This window comes from Triturus cristatus, chromosome 9 (assembly GCF_964204655.1).
Source record: "Triturus cristatus chromosome 9, aTriCri1.1, whole genome shotgun sequence".
NCBI lineage: Eukaryota > Metazoa > Chordata > Amphibia > Caudata > Salamandridae > Triturus > Triturus cristatus.
This window is the reverse complement of record NC_140592.1, coordinates 902233027-902253655: the sequence shown is the minus strand read 5'-3', so window position 1 is coordinate 902253655 and position 20629 is coordinate 902233027. Positions and strand designations below refer to the sequence as shown.

The following is a 20629-nucleotide window of genomic DNA, read 5'->3' as shown; positions in this document are numbered from 1 at the left end:
GCGACAGCTTTGGGATAGTGTACGAATGCACAGAGGCAGCTTTGGGTTACAGTATGAATGCACATAGGCAGCTTTGGGTTAGAGTATGAATGCACAGAAGCAGCTTTGGGTTAGAGTATGAATGCACAGAGGCAGCTTCGGGATAGAGTATGAATGCACAGAGGCAGCTTTGGGATAGAGTATGAATGCACTGAGACAGCTTTGGGATAGACTATGAATGCACAGAGGCAGCTTTGAGTTAGAGTATGAATGCACAGAGGCAGCTTTGGGATAAAATATGAATGCTAGAGTATGAATGCACAGAGGCAGCTTTGGGTTTGAGTATGAATGCACAGAGACAGTTTTGGGATAGAGTATGAATGCGCAGAGGCAGCTTTGGGATAGAGTATGGATGAGCAGAGGCAGCTTCGGGATAGAGTATGGATGAGCAGAGGCAGCTTCGGGATAGAGAATGAATGCACAGAGGCAGCTTTGGCATAGAGTATGAATGCGCAGAGGCAGCTTTGGGATAGAGTATGGATGCACAGAGGCAGCTTCGGGATAGAGTATGAATGCACAGAGGCAGCTTTGGGATAGAGTATGAATGCACAGAGGCAGCTTTGGGATAGAGTATGAATGCACAGAGGCAGCTTTGGGTTAGAGTATGAATGCACAGAGGCAGTTTTGGATTAGAGTATGAATGTACAGAGGCAGCTTTGAGATAGAGTATGAATGCGCAGAGGCAGCTTCGGGATAGAGTATGGATGCGCAGAGGCAGCTTCGGGATAGTGTATGAATGCACAGAGGCAGCTTTGGGATAGAGTATGAATGCACAGAGGCAGCTTTGGGATAGAGTATGGATGCACAGACGCAGCTTCGGGATAGAGTATGAATGCACAGAGGCAGCTTTGGGATAGAGTATGAATGCACAGAGGCAGCTTTGGGATAGAGTATGAATGCACATAGGCAGCTTTGGGATAGAGAATGAATGCAGGCAGCTTTGGGATAGAGAATGAATGCAGGCAGCTTTGGGATAGAGTATGAATGCACAGAGGCAGCTCTGGGTTAGAATATGAATGCACAGAGGCAGCTTTGGGATAGAGTAGGAATGCTAGAGTATGAATGAACAGAGGCAGCTTTGGGTTAGAGTATGAATGCACAGAGGCAGCTTTGGGTTAGAGTATGAATGCACAGAGGCAGCTTTGGGATAGAGTTTGAATGCACATAGGCAGCTTTGGGATAGAGAATGAATGCAGGCAGCTTTGGGATAGAGTATGAATGCACAGAGGCAGCTCTGGGTTAGAGTATGAATGCACAGAGACAGCTTCGGGATAGAGTATGAATGCACAGAGGCAGCTTTGGGTTAGAGTACGAATGCACAAAGACAGCTTTGGGATAGAGTACGAATGCACAGAGACAGCTTTGGGTTAGAGTTTGAATGCACAGAGGCAGCTTTGGGATAGAGTATGAATGCACAGAGGCAGCTTCGGGATAGAGTATGGATGAGCAGAGGCGGCTTTGGGATAAAATATGAATGCTAGAGTATGAATGCACAGAGGCAGCTTTGGGTTAGAGTATGAATGCGCAGAGACCGTTTTGGGATAGAGAATGAATGCGCAGAGGCAGCTTTGGTATAGAGTATGGATGCCTAGAGGCAGCTTCGGGATAGAGTATGGATGAGCAGAGGCAGCTTCGGGATAGAGTATGAATGCACAGAGGCAGCTTTGGGATAGAGTATGAATGCGCAGAGGCAGCTTTGGGATAGAGTATGGATGCACAGAGGCAGCTTCGGGATAGAGTATGAATGCACAGAGGCAGCTTTGGGATAGAGTATGAATGCACAGAGGCAGATTTGGGATAGAGTATGAATGCTAGAGTATGAATGAACAGAGGCAGCTTTGGGTTAGAGTATGAATGCACAGAGGCAGCTTTGGGTTAGAGTATGAATGCACAGAGGCAGTTTTGGATTAGAGTATGAATGTACAGAGGCAGCTTTGGGATAGAGTATGAATGCGCAGAGGCAGCTTCGGGATAGAGTATGGATGCGCAGAGGCAGCTTCGGGATAGTGTATGAATGCACAGAGGCAGCTTTGGGATAGAGTATGAATGCACAGAGGCAGCTTTGGGATAGAGTATGGATGCACAGACGCAGCTTCGGGATAGAGTATGAATGCACAGAGGCAGCTTTGGGATAGAGTATGAATGCACAGAGGCAGCTTTGGGATAGAGTATGAATGCACATAGGCAGCTTTGGGATAGAGAATGAATGCAGGCAGCTTTGGGATAGAGTATGAATGCACAGAGGCAGCTCTGGGTTAGAATATGAATGCACAGAGGCAGCTTTGGGATAGAGTAGGAATGCTAGAGTATGAATGAACAGAGGCAGCTTTGGGTTAGAGTATGAATGCACAGAGGCAGCTTTGGGTTAGAGTATGAATGCACAGAGGCAGCTTTGGGATAGAGTTTGAATGCACATAGGCAGCTTTGGGATAGAGAATGAATGCAGGCAGCTTTGGGATAGAGTATGAATGCACAGAGGCAGCTCTGGGTTAGAGTATGAATGCACAGAGACAGCTTCGGGATAGAGTATGAATGCACAGAGGCAGCTTTGGGTTAGAGTACGAATGCACAAAGACAGCTTTGGGATAGAGTACGAATGCACAGAGACAGCTTTGGGTTAGAGTTTGAATGCACAGAGGCAGCTTTGGGATAGAGTATGAATGCACAGAGGCAGCTTCGGGATAGAGTATGGATGAGCAGAGGCGGCTTTGGGATAAAATATGAATGCTAGAGTATGAATGCACAGAGGCAGCTTTGGGTTAGAGTATGAATGCGCAGAGACCGTTTTGGGATAGAGTATGAATGCGCAGAGGCAGCTTTGGTATAGAGTATGGATGCCTAGAGGCAGCTTCGGGATAGAGTATGGATGAGCAGAGGCAGCTTCGGGATAGAGTATGAATGCACAGAGGCAGCTTTGGATAGAGTATGAATGCGCAGAGGCAGCTTTGGGATAGAGTATGGATGCACAGAGGCAGCTTCGGGATAGAGTATGAATGCACAGAGGCAGCTTTGGGATAGAGTATGAATGCACAGAGGCAGATTTGGGATAGAGTATGAATGCTAGAGTATGAATGAACAGAGGCAGCTTTGGGTTAGAGTATGAATGCACAGAGGCAGCTTTGGGTTAGAGTATGAATGCACAGAGGCAGTTTTGGATTAGAGTATGAATGTACAGAGGCAGCTTTGGGATAGAGTATGAATGCGCAAAGGCAGCTTCGGGATAGAGTATGGATGCGCAGAGGCAGCTTCGGGATAGTGTATGAATTCACAGAGGCAGCTTTGGGATAGAGTATGAATGCGCAGAGGCAGCTTTGGGATAGAGTATGGATGTACAGAGGCAGCTTCGGGATAGATTATGAATGCACAGAGGCAGCTTTGGGATAGAGTATGAATGCACAGAGGCAGCTTTGGGATAGAGTAGGAATGCTAGAGTATGAATGAACAGAGGCAGCTTTGGGTTAGAGTATGAATGCACAGAGGCAGCTTTGGGTTAGAGTATGAAAGCACAGAGGCAGCTTTGGGATGGAGTATGAATGCACATAGGCAGCTTTGGGATAGAGAATGAATGCAGGCAGCTTTGGGATAGAGTATGAATGAACAGAGGCAGCTCTGGGTTAGAGTATGAATGCACAGAGGCAGCTTTGGGATAGAGTACGAATGCATAGAGGCAGCTTTGGGATAGAGTACGAATGCACAGAGGCAGCTTTGGGGTAGAGTATGTATGCACAGAGGCAGCTTTGGGTTAGAGTATGAATGCACAGAGGCAGCTTTGGGATAGAGTATGAATGCACGTAGGCAGCTTTGAGGTAGAGTATAAATGCACAGAGGCAGCTTTGGGATGGATTATGAATGCACAGCGGTAGCTTTAAGATAGAGTATGAAAGCACAGAGGTAGCTTCGGGATAAAGAATGAATGCACAGAGACAGCTTTGGGTTAGAGTATGAATGCACAGAGACAGCTTTGGCATAGAGTATGAATGCACAGAGGCAGCTTTGAGGTAGAGTATAAATGCACAGAGGCAGCTTTGGGATAAAGTACGAATGCACAGAGGCAGATTTGGGTTAGAGTACGAATGCACAGAGACAGCTTTGGGATAGAGTACGAATGCACCGAGGCAGCTTTGGGTTAGAGTATGAATGCACAGAGGCAGCTTTGGGATAGAGTATGAATGCACAGAGGCAGTTTTGGGATAGAGTATGAATGCACAGAGGCAGCTTCAAATTAGAATATAAATGCACTGAGGCAGCTTTGGGATAGAGTATGAATGCACAGAGGCAGCTTTGGGATAGAGTATGAATGCACAGAGGCAGCTTCGGGATAGAGTATGAATGCACAGAGGCAGCTTTGGGTTAGAGTATGAATGCACAAAGGCAGCTTTGGGATAGAGCATGAGTGCACAGAGGCAGCTTTGGGATAGAGTATGAATGCACAGAGGCAGCTTTGGGATCGACTATGAATGCACAGAGGCAGCTTCGGGATAGAGTATGAATGCACAGAGGCAGCTTTGGGATAAAATATGAATGCTAGAGTATGAATGCACAGAGGCAGCTTTGGGTTAGAGTATGAATGCACAGAGACAGCTTTGGGATAGAGTACGAATGCACAGAGGCAGCTTTGGGTTAGAGTATGAATGCACAGAGGCAGCTTTGGGCTAGAGTATGAATGCACAGAGGCAACTTTGGGTTAGAGGATAAATGCACAGAGGCAGCTTTGGGATAGAGAATGAATGCACGGAGGCAGCTTTGGGAAAGAGTATGAATGCACAGAGGCAGCTTTGGGATAGGTATGAATATTCACAGAGGCAGCTTTGGGTTAGAGTATAAATGCACAGAGGCAGCTTTGGGTTAGAGTATGAATGCGCAGAGGTAGCTTTGGGTTAGAGTATGAATGCACGGAGGCAGCTTTGGGATAGAGTATGAATGCACAGAGGCAGCTTTGGGTTAGAGTATGAATGCACAGAGGCAGCTTTGGGATAGAGTATGAATGCAGAGAGGCAGCTTTGGGTTAGAGTATGAATGCACAGCGGCAGCTTTGGGATAGAGTATGAATGCACAGAGGCAGCTTTGGGTTAGAGTATGAATGCACAGAGGCAGTTTATATGAATGCACAGAGGCAGTTTTGGGATAGAGTATGAATGCACAGAGGCAGCTTTGGGTCATATGAATGCACAGGGGCAGCTTTGAGATAGAGTATGAATACACATAAGTAGATTTGGGATAGAGTATGAATGCACAGAGGCAGCTTCGGGATAGAGTAAGAATGCACAGAGGCAGCTTCGGCATAGAGTATGAATGCACAGAGGCAGCTTTGGGATAGAGTATGAATGCACAGAGACAGCTTTGGGATAGAGTATGAATGCACAGAGGCAGCTTTGGGTTAGAGTATGAATGCACAGAGGCAGCTTTGGGATAGAGTATGAATGCACAGAGGCAGCTTTGGGATAGAGTATGAATGCACAGAGGCAGCTTTGGGATAGAGTATGAATGCACAGAGGCAGCTTCAGTATAGACTATGAATGCACAGAGGCAGCTTTGGCATAGAGTATGAATGCATAGAGGCAGCTGTGGGATAGAGTATGTATGCACAGAGGCAGCTTTGGGTTAGAGTATGAATGCACAGAGGCAGCTTTGGGATAGAGTATGAATACACAGAGGCAGCTTTGGGATAGAGTATTAATGCACAGACGCACGTTCGCAGAGACAGTGGCAGCCCAGTAGCTTTACTGTGGTCTTTCAAACAAAAGCAATAGCATTAATGGTGTCAAGCCTTGATCACATGTCAGGGAAAATTGATTGCATTCTGGCATCTGCACGATAAGGTCTTATGAAGGGATGAATGGTCCGAGCTACAAAATCGTCCCAAATCTGCACAAACGTGCTGTTGACAATCCAGCATTAAATCATTTGTCAGTAGAGCTTAAACCACATCCATTGAAAGACAAACCAGAGCAAATGTAATACTCCTAGAAAGTTCAGATTTGTCCTACTTATGTCTACAAGATCACCCCCTGAAGCCTGCAACAAACTGGTATGTGATGTAATGGGAGGTGAGTGTATGTTCACATGGAAAAAGTGTTGATGTGATCAAACCGAAGTGTAGGATGTAGGTTGGTGTAACATATATTAACGTAATTATATCAAAGAAATGAATGTTAAATTCCATGCAACAGAAGATGAACAACATTTTACTTATTCTACACCTCACACAAAGATTGACTTAATTATTTGAGTGAAAGGCTTCACATTTCTCACCTCACTTGTCTTTAAACAACAGACAGTCATAGGTAATGGTAATGCCACTACTGCTTAGCAGACACAATTTAATCAACCTTTACTGCCAGTTGTGCCCTATAGGCTAAATGTTTACTTTCAATTCTTGTAAACATGATCTATTTAGGCTTTCCTGTGTGTTTCCAAGTTTTATTTTTTTATGTATTTTTGTGGTGTTCTCTAGCCTTTTTAGAAATCTGTACTTATTGGTGTTTATTCTTCTGCTAACCCCGTACATAGACACAAACTGATTATAGTGCTTACACACCATATTGCTTTTTTGCAGTGATTGCTATAGCACACATATTTAACCTAACATAGAAGTATTGCAGGCTATGTAGTATTTTCATGTTGGCAGTGTCTCCAATGGACTTATGGTAGACTGTGCTAAGTACAGATGTCTGTGCATTTCACTCTCACAGATTTTCTCACATGGCCTCACTCACATCTCATTACCTCTCAAACTCACTCTCTCTGGACTCTGTATGGTTTACAGTGCTGTTAATTAATTAAGGAAGTAACAACATGTTATATCAAAATGTTTATGTTCTAATAAACACATTTCTGGACACAGATAAGGTCATTCATCTACACCTTGTTGAATTTTATGACATTGTAGGGGTGGTCAAACCTACTAGCAGACTACTACTTTCTACAACATTTTTGAATTACACCAGATTACTTGTAGTCCTGTATTCTAAAACAACTAAAACCTTTTGCTTTTTCCATATATTCTGAATGATTTTCTGCACTCTTTGCCTGACTACATGACAGTAGTTCTGCTGCTCTTGCGTAAAGATTCATAGCCATGTGTCCCCATGCCAGGTCTCTCACTTTTTTTAGTCCTTTTAACCAACATCACATTTAATGCTTGAATTAAAAAATTTGCTGGTAATATTGTAATTTTGGGCAACACACCAAGTAGTAAAGTCTGGTTGGGTAAAAGGTCATGTTTAGCTGAAGGTATCACATGTTACAATGGAACACCTTGAACCTATGACTTATGTTGTTATGCTACTTTGGTAAAAAAAAAGTCTTGTGGCATGCAAAATGTGATAGCACAAATGGCCAAGATTCTTAGGAGTAAGCATTTCACAAATGAGGGAAAGAAGTAAACATTCCCAGTTATCAGAATCCCTAAAGTGTTTAACATAATTAGATCAGATGTGGAAACATGCTTCTAAACCATGCACCTTTTATCGAAGGACACAAAAAAGGTATTAATTGTCGTAAGTGCCATCTTCTAGAGACTGTTTCCTTACAAAAATCAGGTCTAACAAAGAATTTACAACCTTTTGCAGCTCTCTTCTTATCAGGTCGTGCCAGACCAAACACGGCTTCTCTGGCCAAAAAATTATTGAATCGGACCAAAATGGCACGAGGTTTCTCTTCTTCTCCCAATCTAGTCTTCCTAACATTAAAAGGAATCCTATGGGCCCTTTGAATCTCCATAGACCAGTCCCATGAAGTCAATTCCGGAAAAGCTTCAACAAATAGATCACAAATAAATTTCCGAGTATCATCTCCTTCTACTTTTTCCGGAATGTCAATAATACGAAGGTTCTTTCTCCTGGCTTGATTTTCCAGTTCAGCCAATTTGGACACAACATCATCCCTGTGTTCACGAATCGAGCTTATTTCCGTTTTTTGGGCTTCTAGACTCTGCTTCAGTCATTCTGATTGCCGTATCAGAGCAGATTTTTATAACCCGACGCACAGAATTTTGAACTTTCCGACATGTGGCTTGCATACGAACATTTTCTGATTTGATCTCGGCTCTGTGCTCCATCATAGTGTTATAGATTGTGGATAATGTGATTTCTTGATCTGATAATTGTGTAGCAGAGTCATTTACTATGTCAGAATTTTTTCCAGATATTGGCCCCGTCTTCATAAGCCCTGTAGGCGTGTCACCAATAGCTATGTCCTTATTACTGTTAATAGTAAGACATTCTTTTCCTTTTTTTTTCTTTTTCACTGTTATCATCGGGGAGTCCTTACTTAAATCGGCTTCATTTTCAGTGTAATTTTCTGCTTCATTGTCAGACCAATCCTTACTGCTTTCATCTGACGAAAAATCAGACAAGGAATAAAAGTTATCGGTAATTTCTTGAGACCCTGCACTTGCCTGTGGTAAAGCTCCTTTGTTTAATCCAGATACCTCTGTTTGTAATGTTAAATCTTTAGACACAGGAATTTCTCGTACTACATCTCCCAGAAATCCCCTTCCAGGATTGGAAAGCAACTGGCTTCTATCCATTAACTGTTCTTCTGTTACAGTGCTTTTTAGAGAGTTGGATAGAGACGGGCTAGCGCTTTCAACAAAAGGTGAGAGATTACCAGCTACAATGTCGCTATTGCCCGATAAAGTTGAACAAGGCTCCCCTTCCTTTTCGAGTTGCAACAAAGTATCTCTTTTTGTTACCTGCTTTCCAAACAGCTCTGGGAGGGTTACCGCTCCGTGCTTTCCTGTGCGGGGTTTCTCTTTTCCACCTCGATCCCCTTTCTTTTGAAACACATTGCTGGAGTGCTGAATGAAGCCAGCGTTGGTCGCTCCTTCTGTTGATTCATTAGTCGCACCCGTGGCGTTCTCCGTAGGGGCTGCCTGAGTCTTAGTGCTACGCGTTACAGCTTTTGGCGGCATCATGCACTGAGTATTCCTGCGCCTGTCAACCGCGTTCTGAAGAGCACGCCAAACGCCGACAGAAGGTAAACGAGTCCAAGCCACTTCCCAGCTCCGGTTCTGACTCAGACTCTGTCCGGTTACCGCTCTCCAGCCGTTAAGTATTCTGGCAATAAATCGGGGAATGAGGACCCCGCCAAACATTCAGAGGCTCCAAGATGCGGGTCATTTACCGACCAAGAAGCATTTTCCTCATTTAATCACCATAAAGCCGTATCGATCAAAACCTTCACCAGCAGTCGGGAGAGGTCAGGGAGTTGAGCTGTTACACAGCCTTCACCACGGCGGCCATCTTGCCTCAATTAATATCTGGGTTCCAAGAGAAAGGTGCTGTTGTATATCTGCAGAACCCCGCCAAGCTCAAAGTTATGTTCAAAGGTCAAACTAGATTTTTCTTTTCTGAGATTTTAGCCAGAGAATTTCTAGATTCTTTATAGTATGTGTTTAGAATTATAGGGGATGTCTCTCTTTATAAATCTAACCTTGTCTGCAGTTGAGGGAGGGGGGAGGGCGGTCGACCATCTCTATTAGGGCCTGTTTGTCCCTATGCCTCATATGGTGGTTTGGGTGGGTTGGGTGGTTTGGGTGGGTCTGGGTGGCCTGCTGGGGGATCTTGGGTTTAGGGGAAGGGGAGAGTGGGGGGTGTTGGGGTGTGTGGGGGGGAATAAAAAACATCGGCAGTCTGGACTTATGAGGTTATTTGATTGTGCTGATCTGGAAAGCATTAAATTCTATGGCAAAACCATACTAATGTATGTACAAGATATCATCTCGATAACTTTTGTTGTTTTTATCAAGATGATGGTCCGTAATTTTTGTTTTTTTTGTTACATATTATGGCCAGGAAATTAAAAATTTGTACGCTTAACATCTGTGGGTTAAATGATGTGAAAAAAAGAGAAGTGTTCGCGAAGCTCATACAGATTATAAATATTGATTTACTCTGCCTACAAGAAACTCATGTTGCATGGGCCAGAAGGGGCTGTTTGAGGAAACTTGGACTAGAACTGGTTGCCTGCTTCAAACAGACAGGAGTGAAGAGAGGGGTTGCAACTCTACTGAAACGAGGCTTAGGTGCATGTATTAAGTCGGCTGAAGACAAATGGGGGCGATGGACGATTAGCTTATTTCAGATCGGACTATGTAGATTCACGGTTTGTAATGTATATGGACCTAATCTGGATGATACAGAGCTTATTCATTTTCTTAATGTTGCCACTGGATTCAAGCAAGCCTGGCTGAAGACGGCTGAAATGCCAGAAACCGGTCCTAGGAAGCTTGTTTCCGGTCCATGGAAGGCATGGCTTGGCAGTTCGGGCTGGACTGTTCCCATGAGGCACAGGGTCAGACTGATTTGCTTATGGCCATGTCTGAACTGGGGTGGCAGAGTGGGCTAAAGAACGGTGATGGATCAAACCCAGATCTGTTGACTGGGTGTGAGTGTTTGATTGGTTCTGATGCTCCGTCCATCACCACCCCCTTTTGTACCGCTTTGTTCGCCATAAATTGGCAGGGTATGCTCAGACGTGACTGCCTGCTTCAAACAGACAGGAGTGAAGAGAGGGGTTGCAACTCTAATGAAACGAGGCTTAGGTGCATGTATTAAGTCGGCTGAAGACAAATGGGGGCGATGGACGATTAGCTTATTTCAGATCGGACTATGTAGATTCACGGTTTGTAATGTATATGGACCTAATCTGGATGATACAGAGCTTATTCATTTTCTTAATGTTGAGTTAGCCCAATGGCCACAACCTCTAGTTTTATGTGGCGATTTGAATATTCATTTGGATGCTAATCTAGACGTTAGGATGACTACTTCATATAAGGGTAGAAAACCCCGTTTATATACAGCATTAAGAAATCTGATTATTGATCATGGGCTATTTGACACTTGGAATGCAATTCATGGGGATGACCTAGGATATACCTTTTACTCTGCTCCGCACAAGAAATTTGTGAGACTAGATTATTTTTTTATGTCTCTACAATATCTAGGAAAATTGGAGCTAGAGATTTTGCCAAAACTTATATCTGACCATAATCCTTTAGTTCTCGAGTTTTCAATTGAATCACAAATAAAAGCAGGGTATCAATCATGGTCCTTTGAGCGGAGCCTCCTTTTAGAAATCGAATATCGCGAATTTATGCTTAAAGTTATACAGGAGTTCTTTTCTTTTAACAAAGGGACGGCATCTATTCAAACTACGTGGGATGCATTTAAAGCCACAGTTCGTGGGGAGACCCTCAGTTTTTCATTATCTCGACGCAAAAGAATGTTGATAAAATATAAAAAGGATTTTCAGATGGTCATGTTAGCTGAACATAAATTAGCCGAGGCAATTAGGTCTGGTGGGGACCCAGGATTGGCTCAAAGAGAACTCACTGTCAATAGGGCAAGAGTATACTCTAGCATCGCGGATAAAATAGCTTTAAAATATAAACAACATAAAGAGCAAGTATACGAATTCGGTGAAAAAACTGGGAAAATTTTGGCTCAAAGATTAAGGCAAAAAGCGGCATATAATGATATTATTAAAATTATGGATGCCGATGGTGTTATTCAAGAAACAAGAGAGGGGGTCTTGGAGGCTTTTCAGAATTTCTATCAATCGCTTTATAGTGCCCCGGGTAGTGAGACATATGATCATGATGGGAGGGGGTATACGATGGGGCTCTGACAACAAAACTTTCTGAACTACAGAAAACTTTCTTATCGGCCCCAATAACGTGGGATGAAGTTGAAGAAGCTATTTTAGCATTAGCTATGGGTAAAGCAATGGGTCCGGATCAGATTCCTCTGGAGTTTTATCGCACCTTCAGAAATATGATGAAAAATGAATTATTGGAGGTGTTTCAACATTCCTTTTTGGGTAGACCCCCGGATTCATGGTCAGAGGCCATCATAGTAATTTTCCTAAAAAACCAGAAGTAGATATGGGATCTTATAGACCCATATCTCTTCTCAACGTGGATAGTAAAATCTATTCGAAAATTATAGCAAATAGGTTAAGTAATTTTATGCCTCTGTTGGTATCAAAGAGACAACATGGATTTATTCTACAGCGTGATACAACTGACCACGTTAAAAGAATTATTTCCATACTGGACTGGGCACAGGCCTCTAACTCTCCGGTCGCAGTGGCTCTGTTGGACGCTGAAAAAGCGTTTGACCGGGTCTGCTGGAAGTTTCTATGGTCAACTCTAACTTGGAAAGGTTTTCCCGCTGAATTTATTATAGCTATTCAGGCTCTTTATAAAGATCCAAAAGCAACCCTGCGTATTGCAGGCCGGCTCTCTGGTAATATAATGATTACGAGGGGTACAAGGCAGGGCTGCCCTACATCGCCCCTGTTTGCTCTGTATATTGAGCCCTTTCTAAATAGTCTGGACAATAATGCTGGAATCAATCCGGTTATGATACACGACATAGCTTATAAGGTGTTTGCATATGCAGACGACATTGCCATAGTCACAACAGATATCAGGACTGCCCTCCCTAAAATAATAGAAGCGGCGGGAAAATTTGGTCAATACTCTGGATATAAGCTTAATGTTGCCAAGACTCAACTTCTTCATTCAGAAGCTGGACGTCCACAAGATATGCATTTTGAGGCAGAGGCTACATACTTGGGAATAAAAATATCTGCTGATCTAGATAAAATTGTTTGTCTAAATACTGATGCGGTAATTGCATCTGCCAACAAAACTCTGGAGAGGCTTGATAATCTCCGTTTGTCGCTATTTGGCCGTAGCAATGTTTTAAAAATGCTCATTTTTCCTAAGTTTTTGTATTTATTTCGAACTATACCTCTGCTTTTTTCCATATCAATATTTAACCGAATTGAGAGAATGTCGTCCAGGTTTCTATGGAGCTATCACAGATCTAGAAGAGCCTTAAAAAAACTTACCTTATCAAGAGATAGAGGGGGCCTGGCAATTCCTAATTTTCAATTATATTTTGGTCTATCTTTTTACAGAATATGGGGGTCTTATTGGTCAATGAAACATATTTGGATGAGTCAGTTAGGCCATCTATATATGAGATGGTTTTAGGACAGGAGGCACGCCAATGCTTAGTTCGCATTATCGAGCCGAGCTACTACAAAAAAAACAAATTTAAAATTATATTAACTGTGTTTGAGATTTGGAAAAAAATAAAGAAAAGAATAGGTCTCAGCTCCAACCTAAATTATTACGCACCTTTAATTAATTGCCCTTTGCTACCGGATATATTCAAAGATCCAATTATGCACAGATGGCATCGGGCCGGTATTAGTCAATTGGGGGATTTATTCGTTGGTCAACAAATGGCTTCTTTTTTGTCTCTACAACAGAAATATGGTTTTTCTCGGATAGAAGTTTTTACAGATTCGTAGTTTTTTGGATAGAAAACGTTCTGAGAATCAAATTTCGTTTCAAAAAATTAAAATTATTGAAATACTTCGGAAAAGGTCGAGAATTGGAACTATTTATCAATTAATGCTTGCTAATTATCAGGATGACCTATTAATAGTAGGAGACAAATGGCAAAAGAAATTTGATGTAGAAGGAATTGATATGAACAGAGTCATTGAAATATCTAGTAAAACGCTGTATAATGGATCATTAATAAGTCAACATTTCATGTCCATTTACGACTTATATTATACACCGGCTAAAATTGCTAGATGGGCACAGGTTAGAGGGAATAAATGTAATCGATGCGACTTAATAGCAGCAGACACTATACATATGTTCTTTCTGTGCCCAAAACTTAGCCAATTTATTAGAGACATCGAGAACTTTTTATCGATCTATTTAGGGGTTTCAACACAAATTACGGCAGAATTGGTGATTCTGGGGGTAAAAACTAGTAGTAATAGTATAAGAACAGATGTGGAGGATAGATTTGTATTTATATGTATGTCAATCTTTCGATGTTGTATTACTACTCAATGGCTAGACATTGAACCACCTGTCTTTAATAATTGGCAAGCTAGATTACTCTCTGTGTACCACCTGGAAATGGCTGTCTATAAAACTAAGGGCAAGAAAAGGAGAGCAATTGGGTTGAAACTGTGGACCCCACTTATCAACTGGTTATGAACTGATGTAGTATTCTCTTGTATGTATCTTATGGGACGTACCTTCCTACAAGTGATGGTTTTGTTAATTTATTCGCATTTCTTGATTTTTGTCCTGACTGCCTGATGTTATAAAAAATTCAATAAAGAAAATTTAAAAAAAAAAGGACACAAAAAAGGAACAAAAAGGGGAAACATTAACTTATTGGTGACAACACAATTCAAGCAGGCTAATCTCAGACCAGTCTTTCTTGCTTATACCTTGTATAGCAAAGCCACATTGTGTTGGCCACTGCAGGAAGAAACTTTTTTCTTGCTTTACTTTCTTTGAATGGCATTTTAATTTGTGGATGTTTAGGTGTTTATCAGTGTTTATATGTATACACTGATGAGGGCTAATTCACTCTCCGTGGGATATTATTAGTTATAATATGTTTGAACCAAAAACAGGAAAGCCTAAATCTACAGCTTGTGATCAATACGAAGAGCATGGAGTTGATCAAGGAGCCATGAATATGTCACAGCCCTATGGGTGACTGTGATTCAGTCTATAATGGATAAACTCATGAAAGAGTACAGAGAGCCAATATTAGAGTAAGACTCATCATCCTCGCAAAGGCACAGACAGCAGTATCACATGATAAATACATAGTTCTGAGGCTGCAACTGTCCTGTTCATTCTGCATATTATTGCCCCAGAGTAACACACAGCAATAAACACTGTTTTGAGCCACTGCTCTCTGTAGATGTCTCTAAAGCTCACCAGGACAGATTGTTTTGTCAAAGTTAGGTATTTTGCCTCTTGACTCTTCATCTTCTTCTGTATTGTCAACTAAATGAAACAATAAATTATATTAGAATACTCTGTTCAACAATTAAACACAGCTTTTCAAAAAATTACACTTGTAATACAACAATTTTACAATTGAGCAGAATATGTGGCAATATACATTTGTGTTGGATTTAAAATCCAACACCTTCCCTAGTGTCCGCACAGACTGGAGTTGGAATAGTAAATTATACTATTCCAACATCCAGCACCCCCCTCCGCAAGTCGTTGTTCCGACTTGCGGAGTAATGGTAGGTGGAATCACAACACGGTCGTTGTAACGACCGCGTTGTGATTCCCTGCGGGATAAAAGGCGGCGGAATAACGCCATACATTAATTTACAACTACATATGTGCCGCTGGCTACCCTTCGCTCATTTTGGTTTGAAATCGTTTGTCCCAAGGAGACTGAACTAAAGTACCTGGCTTTACTAAAGGTTTTCAATCACTCAAACATACATTCATTAGCAGCACAAAATGACGTGGAAAGCATGGATAGGCAGGTAAAAAGCCATATGTACTTTATTGGTGTCTTATCAAATATAGCATGTGATTAAAAAAGCCAACATCCGTGTTAAAATAAGTGTAAATACTGGACCATGATCTTAAAAAATGCCTTCGCCGGTATTACAGAGTTTGAGTCCTAAATTTTTTTACATTCTCACCCTTACATCCAAACACAGAAAACAGTGGAGGTCGAATTATTTTTTTTTCCGAGGCCACATTACTCTAAACTAGCCGTTCTTAACTGTTTGACTTCTGTGGACACCAACTGAATAACTATTGAAAGAAGGGGACTCCAGGCCTAAGCACTTTCTAAGTTTTGAACCTCATAACAATACCCTAAACTACTGAAAAAGTATATTAAACAAATACACAAGTTATAAAATATTTTGTATAGTTTACTAGAAACAATATACAAAAACATCCTTTTATGAAAAAATATTGGAATTTTTAGATAGCTACAACATAGCACAGCAGATAAAATACACATATGTACATTCCTTGAAAGAATTAAGAGCGACAAAACACTTCTCTGTGCCAACTGTTAATCACAGTGCAGCATTATGTTTCGTTTAAAGTCATTCTCTATCAGAGTGGAGTCAGCAACTCTGTGTTCCACCCAATCCTGCCATATCTTGCCATGCTTATGTGAGCATCTTCATGCTTCATATAGTGGAATCTCAAGGGCAATGCAGCAATCCATTACCTTTTCCCATTCTTCCACCCATGGTGGGTGACTATCTCGTCAATGTTTGGCAACATTTTAATGGCCAGGTTGGAGATTTTCAAAATTGGCTTTATTTCTAGCAGCCAAACCAGTATGCTAGACTCCAGCATACCACTTTGTCTATTTCCTTTTATTTCATGCTCTCATTTTATTCCCAGACTTGGCTCCTGGACACACTGTACCACTGAAACCAAACTATACCCGACTATGAGTCCTAATAATGTGAAACCAGTCTTGAGTTGCTTATTTTCTGGTTCAGGGAGCACCTGGCCTGGCAGTTCAGATTGCACTGTTCCTATTGGAGCGGGATCAAAACTGATTTGTATAAGGCGGGGTCCTAACTGAGGTGGCTGGGTGTACAAAATAACAATGGACTAGTATGCGGCCCTGAATTACCAGTGGCTGAGATTAATTCAAGCATTCCAGCCATCACTTTTTGTATAACTCATTGTGTCTGCACATACTAATGCTTCCACTGAGGCCACCAATCAATCATACTATTGTTTGCTGAATTTGTGCTGATCCCACAAATCAAGCTAAGGATACCAACATAACTTGCAGCCTCCAATTTCAAATTCCTCCATGTTTACAGAACGTTCTAATATTTTCTATTTTGTTTTTTTAATATATATACTTTATTAATCTGCTAATAGTATTTTATTTTCTTAAGAGTCGCAGACACCCTGAGTAGGCATTGCATACTCAAGGTTAAGAACCGCTGCTCTAGACCACTAACGTATGCACAGCATACCAACGTTTCCTAATGTTGAGAATGGGCTACACTGATCAGACCAGGCCTGCATGCTATACCCCTTTTAGATGGCATATATTCCTTTTACTTGATTTAAGGCAGAGTAAATGCATTCCACCGAAATGTACTTACAATAAGGTGTAGAAATTGTGAAGCATCAAAACTGAATTCCTAAGAAAATTCAGGGAAACTCGAAATGCTTTTTAAGAACATGACTGCAGGAAGATTCAGTTTATTTAATAAGCGTTTTTTATAGAATTTTGTACAAACTGAACAAGCAGTCCATAGGCCATTTGGAACTGTGATCAAGCATCACTGACATAAAATATTGACAGTGGAATGTAACATTGCATTAGATAGGTCACAAGACCTCAAGAGTGAAGTGTTCCCACCAGTATACCCATATCTTCCTGCGTTTAGTTGGGCATCCCCTCGCCTGATCTCTTGCTTTCTCAAGATAAGCACAATGGTCCATCCCATTTAAACAAATGTTATATTGAAGTAGGGAGTGTGGAGAAAACTAATGGTGGCCCCATTGTAACATGTATGTACATTGTGTTACTAGATGTTTTTGTTGGGGTAGGATTGGTGAGTCGAGAGGGTCATGGATGGTAAACAAGGAGTGGGTATGCCCCATAATAGATTTTAAATGTTAAATTGGTTAAAAGTAGTGAACAGTGGGTGTTGGATTTGGCAAGGCTTTATATTTGGATGTGTTTATTTAAGATTGCATTTTCGTTTTTTATGAAGGCTTACTGATTTTAGATGCAATAATAAAACTGCGTTACATTTTTTTTTGTCATTTAAAAACGATGTAGTCATTTAGGTGCTTTAATTCTCAACACTTTTTAACAGAAATAAGTGGTTTTAGTTCAAATCTGGTCACTTTAAATTAGTTGTATTTTTTGTAGATTAAAATATGTGACATGCTAGGTGAAACTGTGTCTTCCCTTCTTTCAGCATGTAGAAACGACATATCTTTAGGTGATTAGAGCTTATAGTTTACCCTGAGAGCTGAACTCATGCAATAAGGTATCATTAGGGTTTAGCGGACTCTCTGCCAAACAGTAACATGTCTGTCCGACAGAAAACCCTTGTTTCCCAAAACTTTTATTAGAACATCTTTGTTTCTTGAGAAACAGTGTTGCAGTGCAATCTTGTTTCTTTGCACTGTGAATTCCACGAGAAACACCTTGTTTATGGGACATGGACTCTCTCCCCCAAAAAAGAATTAGATCCTGTCAAGATCAAAGATCACATCAGTATTAAATCACAGCAGCACGTATTTTGGCTTCGCCTATTTTATTAGGCCTTTTACATCTACTATTTATTCCAAACTGCTCCTTCCACTGGCTGCATTATTCTGGAAAAATTTCTACATATACTGACCACTATCTCCCCTATTGCTTTTCAGGTTCTTAAAAAACACATATCCTTCAGCACCAGTCTTGAAACATGAAATCTCGACATGTTGAAGCTGATGCCTCTAACAACTTGGCGGGTGCTGTTTTGTCCTAAAGAAGCCATGGTACTCTGTAGTTCCATCCTCTAAACTTCCTGTCGGAAATTAAATATTGCTGAAAGAGATCATACAGTCTTCAACAAGCAGATTCTAGTCATTAAAGAAACATCCAAAGAAGGAAGACATTACTTGGAGGGAGACAAGCATCCAAATGCCATTCTCATTGATCACAAGAATTTCAAATGCTTTAAAACAGACAGGGCTAGTTTACCAACACCAAGCCCACTGGTTCTCTATTTCTAGGTTTGATTTTGTAGTAATTTTCATATACGAGTCTCAAGACCAATGCCTTCTCCTATAACTACATGGATGCAATAATAATTGCAAGGTTTTCTTCTAATGTACCAAGATAATATCTTGGTGGTGATCACTTCTCCCATTCAGGAACTTGAAGAGGTGCTTTGTCTTTCGTTTCAGCAACAGATTGTTCTACTTAGGTATCCAAGAACGCAACCTGCTAGGGCATAATATTTCCATAACAATAATATTAGGTTGCCTACACCAGAGACTCAGCGAATCATGTGAGACTGGATTCATGATGGATAAACAGATGGCATTTGGGTACCAAAAAGACTCTCAACTACTACTCCGCTGTTATGCCAGGTGGAAAACTATGAAAGATGGCATGCAAGAATATGTGGCCAGCTGCTGAGTATGCACGAGGTCTGACGTTTCTACTCAGAACCCTGTGGGGTTGTTTAAACCACTCACAGTACACCCTATCCATGGCATACCTTTTCGTTTACTGATTTTTCGACCTGCTGCAGAGTACACAACTATTTGGACACTGCTTGATACATATGACAAGATAGCACATTTCATTCCGTGAAGAGCCATATTTGCAGTTAAGATACTTACTTAAGCTTTTGTTAAACATATATTCAGGTCACTGGTAATGTACTTATACTGTTCTTCAGACTGTCATAAACAAAGCAATGGCCAATCAAAGTGAATGGAGCAGACCATTGAAAAGTACATAAACTGCTAATGCATCAAAAAAGGGTGATCTGGCTGGACCTGTTAATTGTGAGATAATTTCCCTATAACACAGTACATATATCAACTAGTATACGCTCTTTCTTTGGTTCCTATGCTTATCCTCCATGCAAGCTTACCAGCTTCCCTTTCCTCATCATCACTGGTTCCAGAAACTCAAATCTAGTAAACATTTTGATGAAATGGACTCTACGCTGCAGAAATCCAAAGAGGATTACCTCACGGGCTAGAAGAACCAGCATTTGCACATGGTCAGCCAATCTGGTTATCTATAGCTGATCTAAAATTATTGGGTAGTTTGTCCATACGGGAAACAGCGTTTACAACGCTGTCATTATATCGCAGTGCTATTACAACGCGGTCACTACAACGATCGCGTGGTTAGTACGCGATACCTTTACACCGCAAGTCATTAGAACGACTTGCTGTAGGGGGCGCTAAGGTATTGGAAATGAATTCCAACACCTTTCCTACTGTTGCGCAAACTGGAGTAGGAATAGTAAATAATACTATTCCTAAGTCCAGCGCGCCCCCTACAGCAAGTCGTTCCAATGACTTGCGATGTAAAGGTGTTGCTTACTAACAACGCGGTCGTTGTAACGACCGTGTTGTAATAGCACGCGATGTAATAGCATGCGTTGTGACATCACCGCTAAATGGCATAACACAATGGACCTTAATTGTCCATCATGTCAAATCACTGATGAGTCAATCCCTCACGTTCTGTTCGCATGTCCAGCTTACAAATCTCCCAGAGACAAATGGCTCAAGCCGATCTGTCAAAACCTGGGCACAAGATCCAGTCAACATGCACTTCGTATTCTTATGACCAATACGCACGAACATATAGCAATAGCTACAGCCAAGTTCTTGAGCTGATCGTGGGGCATTCAATCAAACAATCGGAAGAAACAAGGTGCAATGAGTGGCAACTCCACATAATAGAAATGTTTAAGTATATGATTTATACCATCCATTGTTCATCATTGATGTGTAACAGGAACATGTTCCAGCTTTACCTAATCATGTAAATGACATCATGGAAATGTGTATTACCTAGGTCATCAAAACATATTACCGAGAAACAAGTCTGTGTTACGCAATCATATTTCATAAATTCTTAACCAACTCTATGCTAGTGGTTTTTTAACATTTTATAATTTTATGAATTTTTAAAGAGTACTGTTTTAGCACTTTTTGCAATTATATAATATGCATTTGTGTAGGTTTGTATTGCCCTGC

The 20629-nt window shown here is 41.3% G+C and overlaps 1 protein-coding gene across 1 annotated transcript in view; it reads right to left on the bottom strand.

Moving 5' to 3' along the window:
- AK7 (adenylate kinase 7) overlaps positions 1–20629 on the bottom strand; it is a 274267-nt gene that overhangs the window by 56430 nt on the left and 197208 nt on the right. The window contains exon 14 of the mRNA XM_085628033.1: positions 14822–14890. Coding sequence (XP_085484159.1) covers positions 14822–14890 — 69 coding nt within the window. The remainder of the gene's footprint in view (positions 1–14821; positions 14891–20629) is intronic.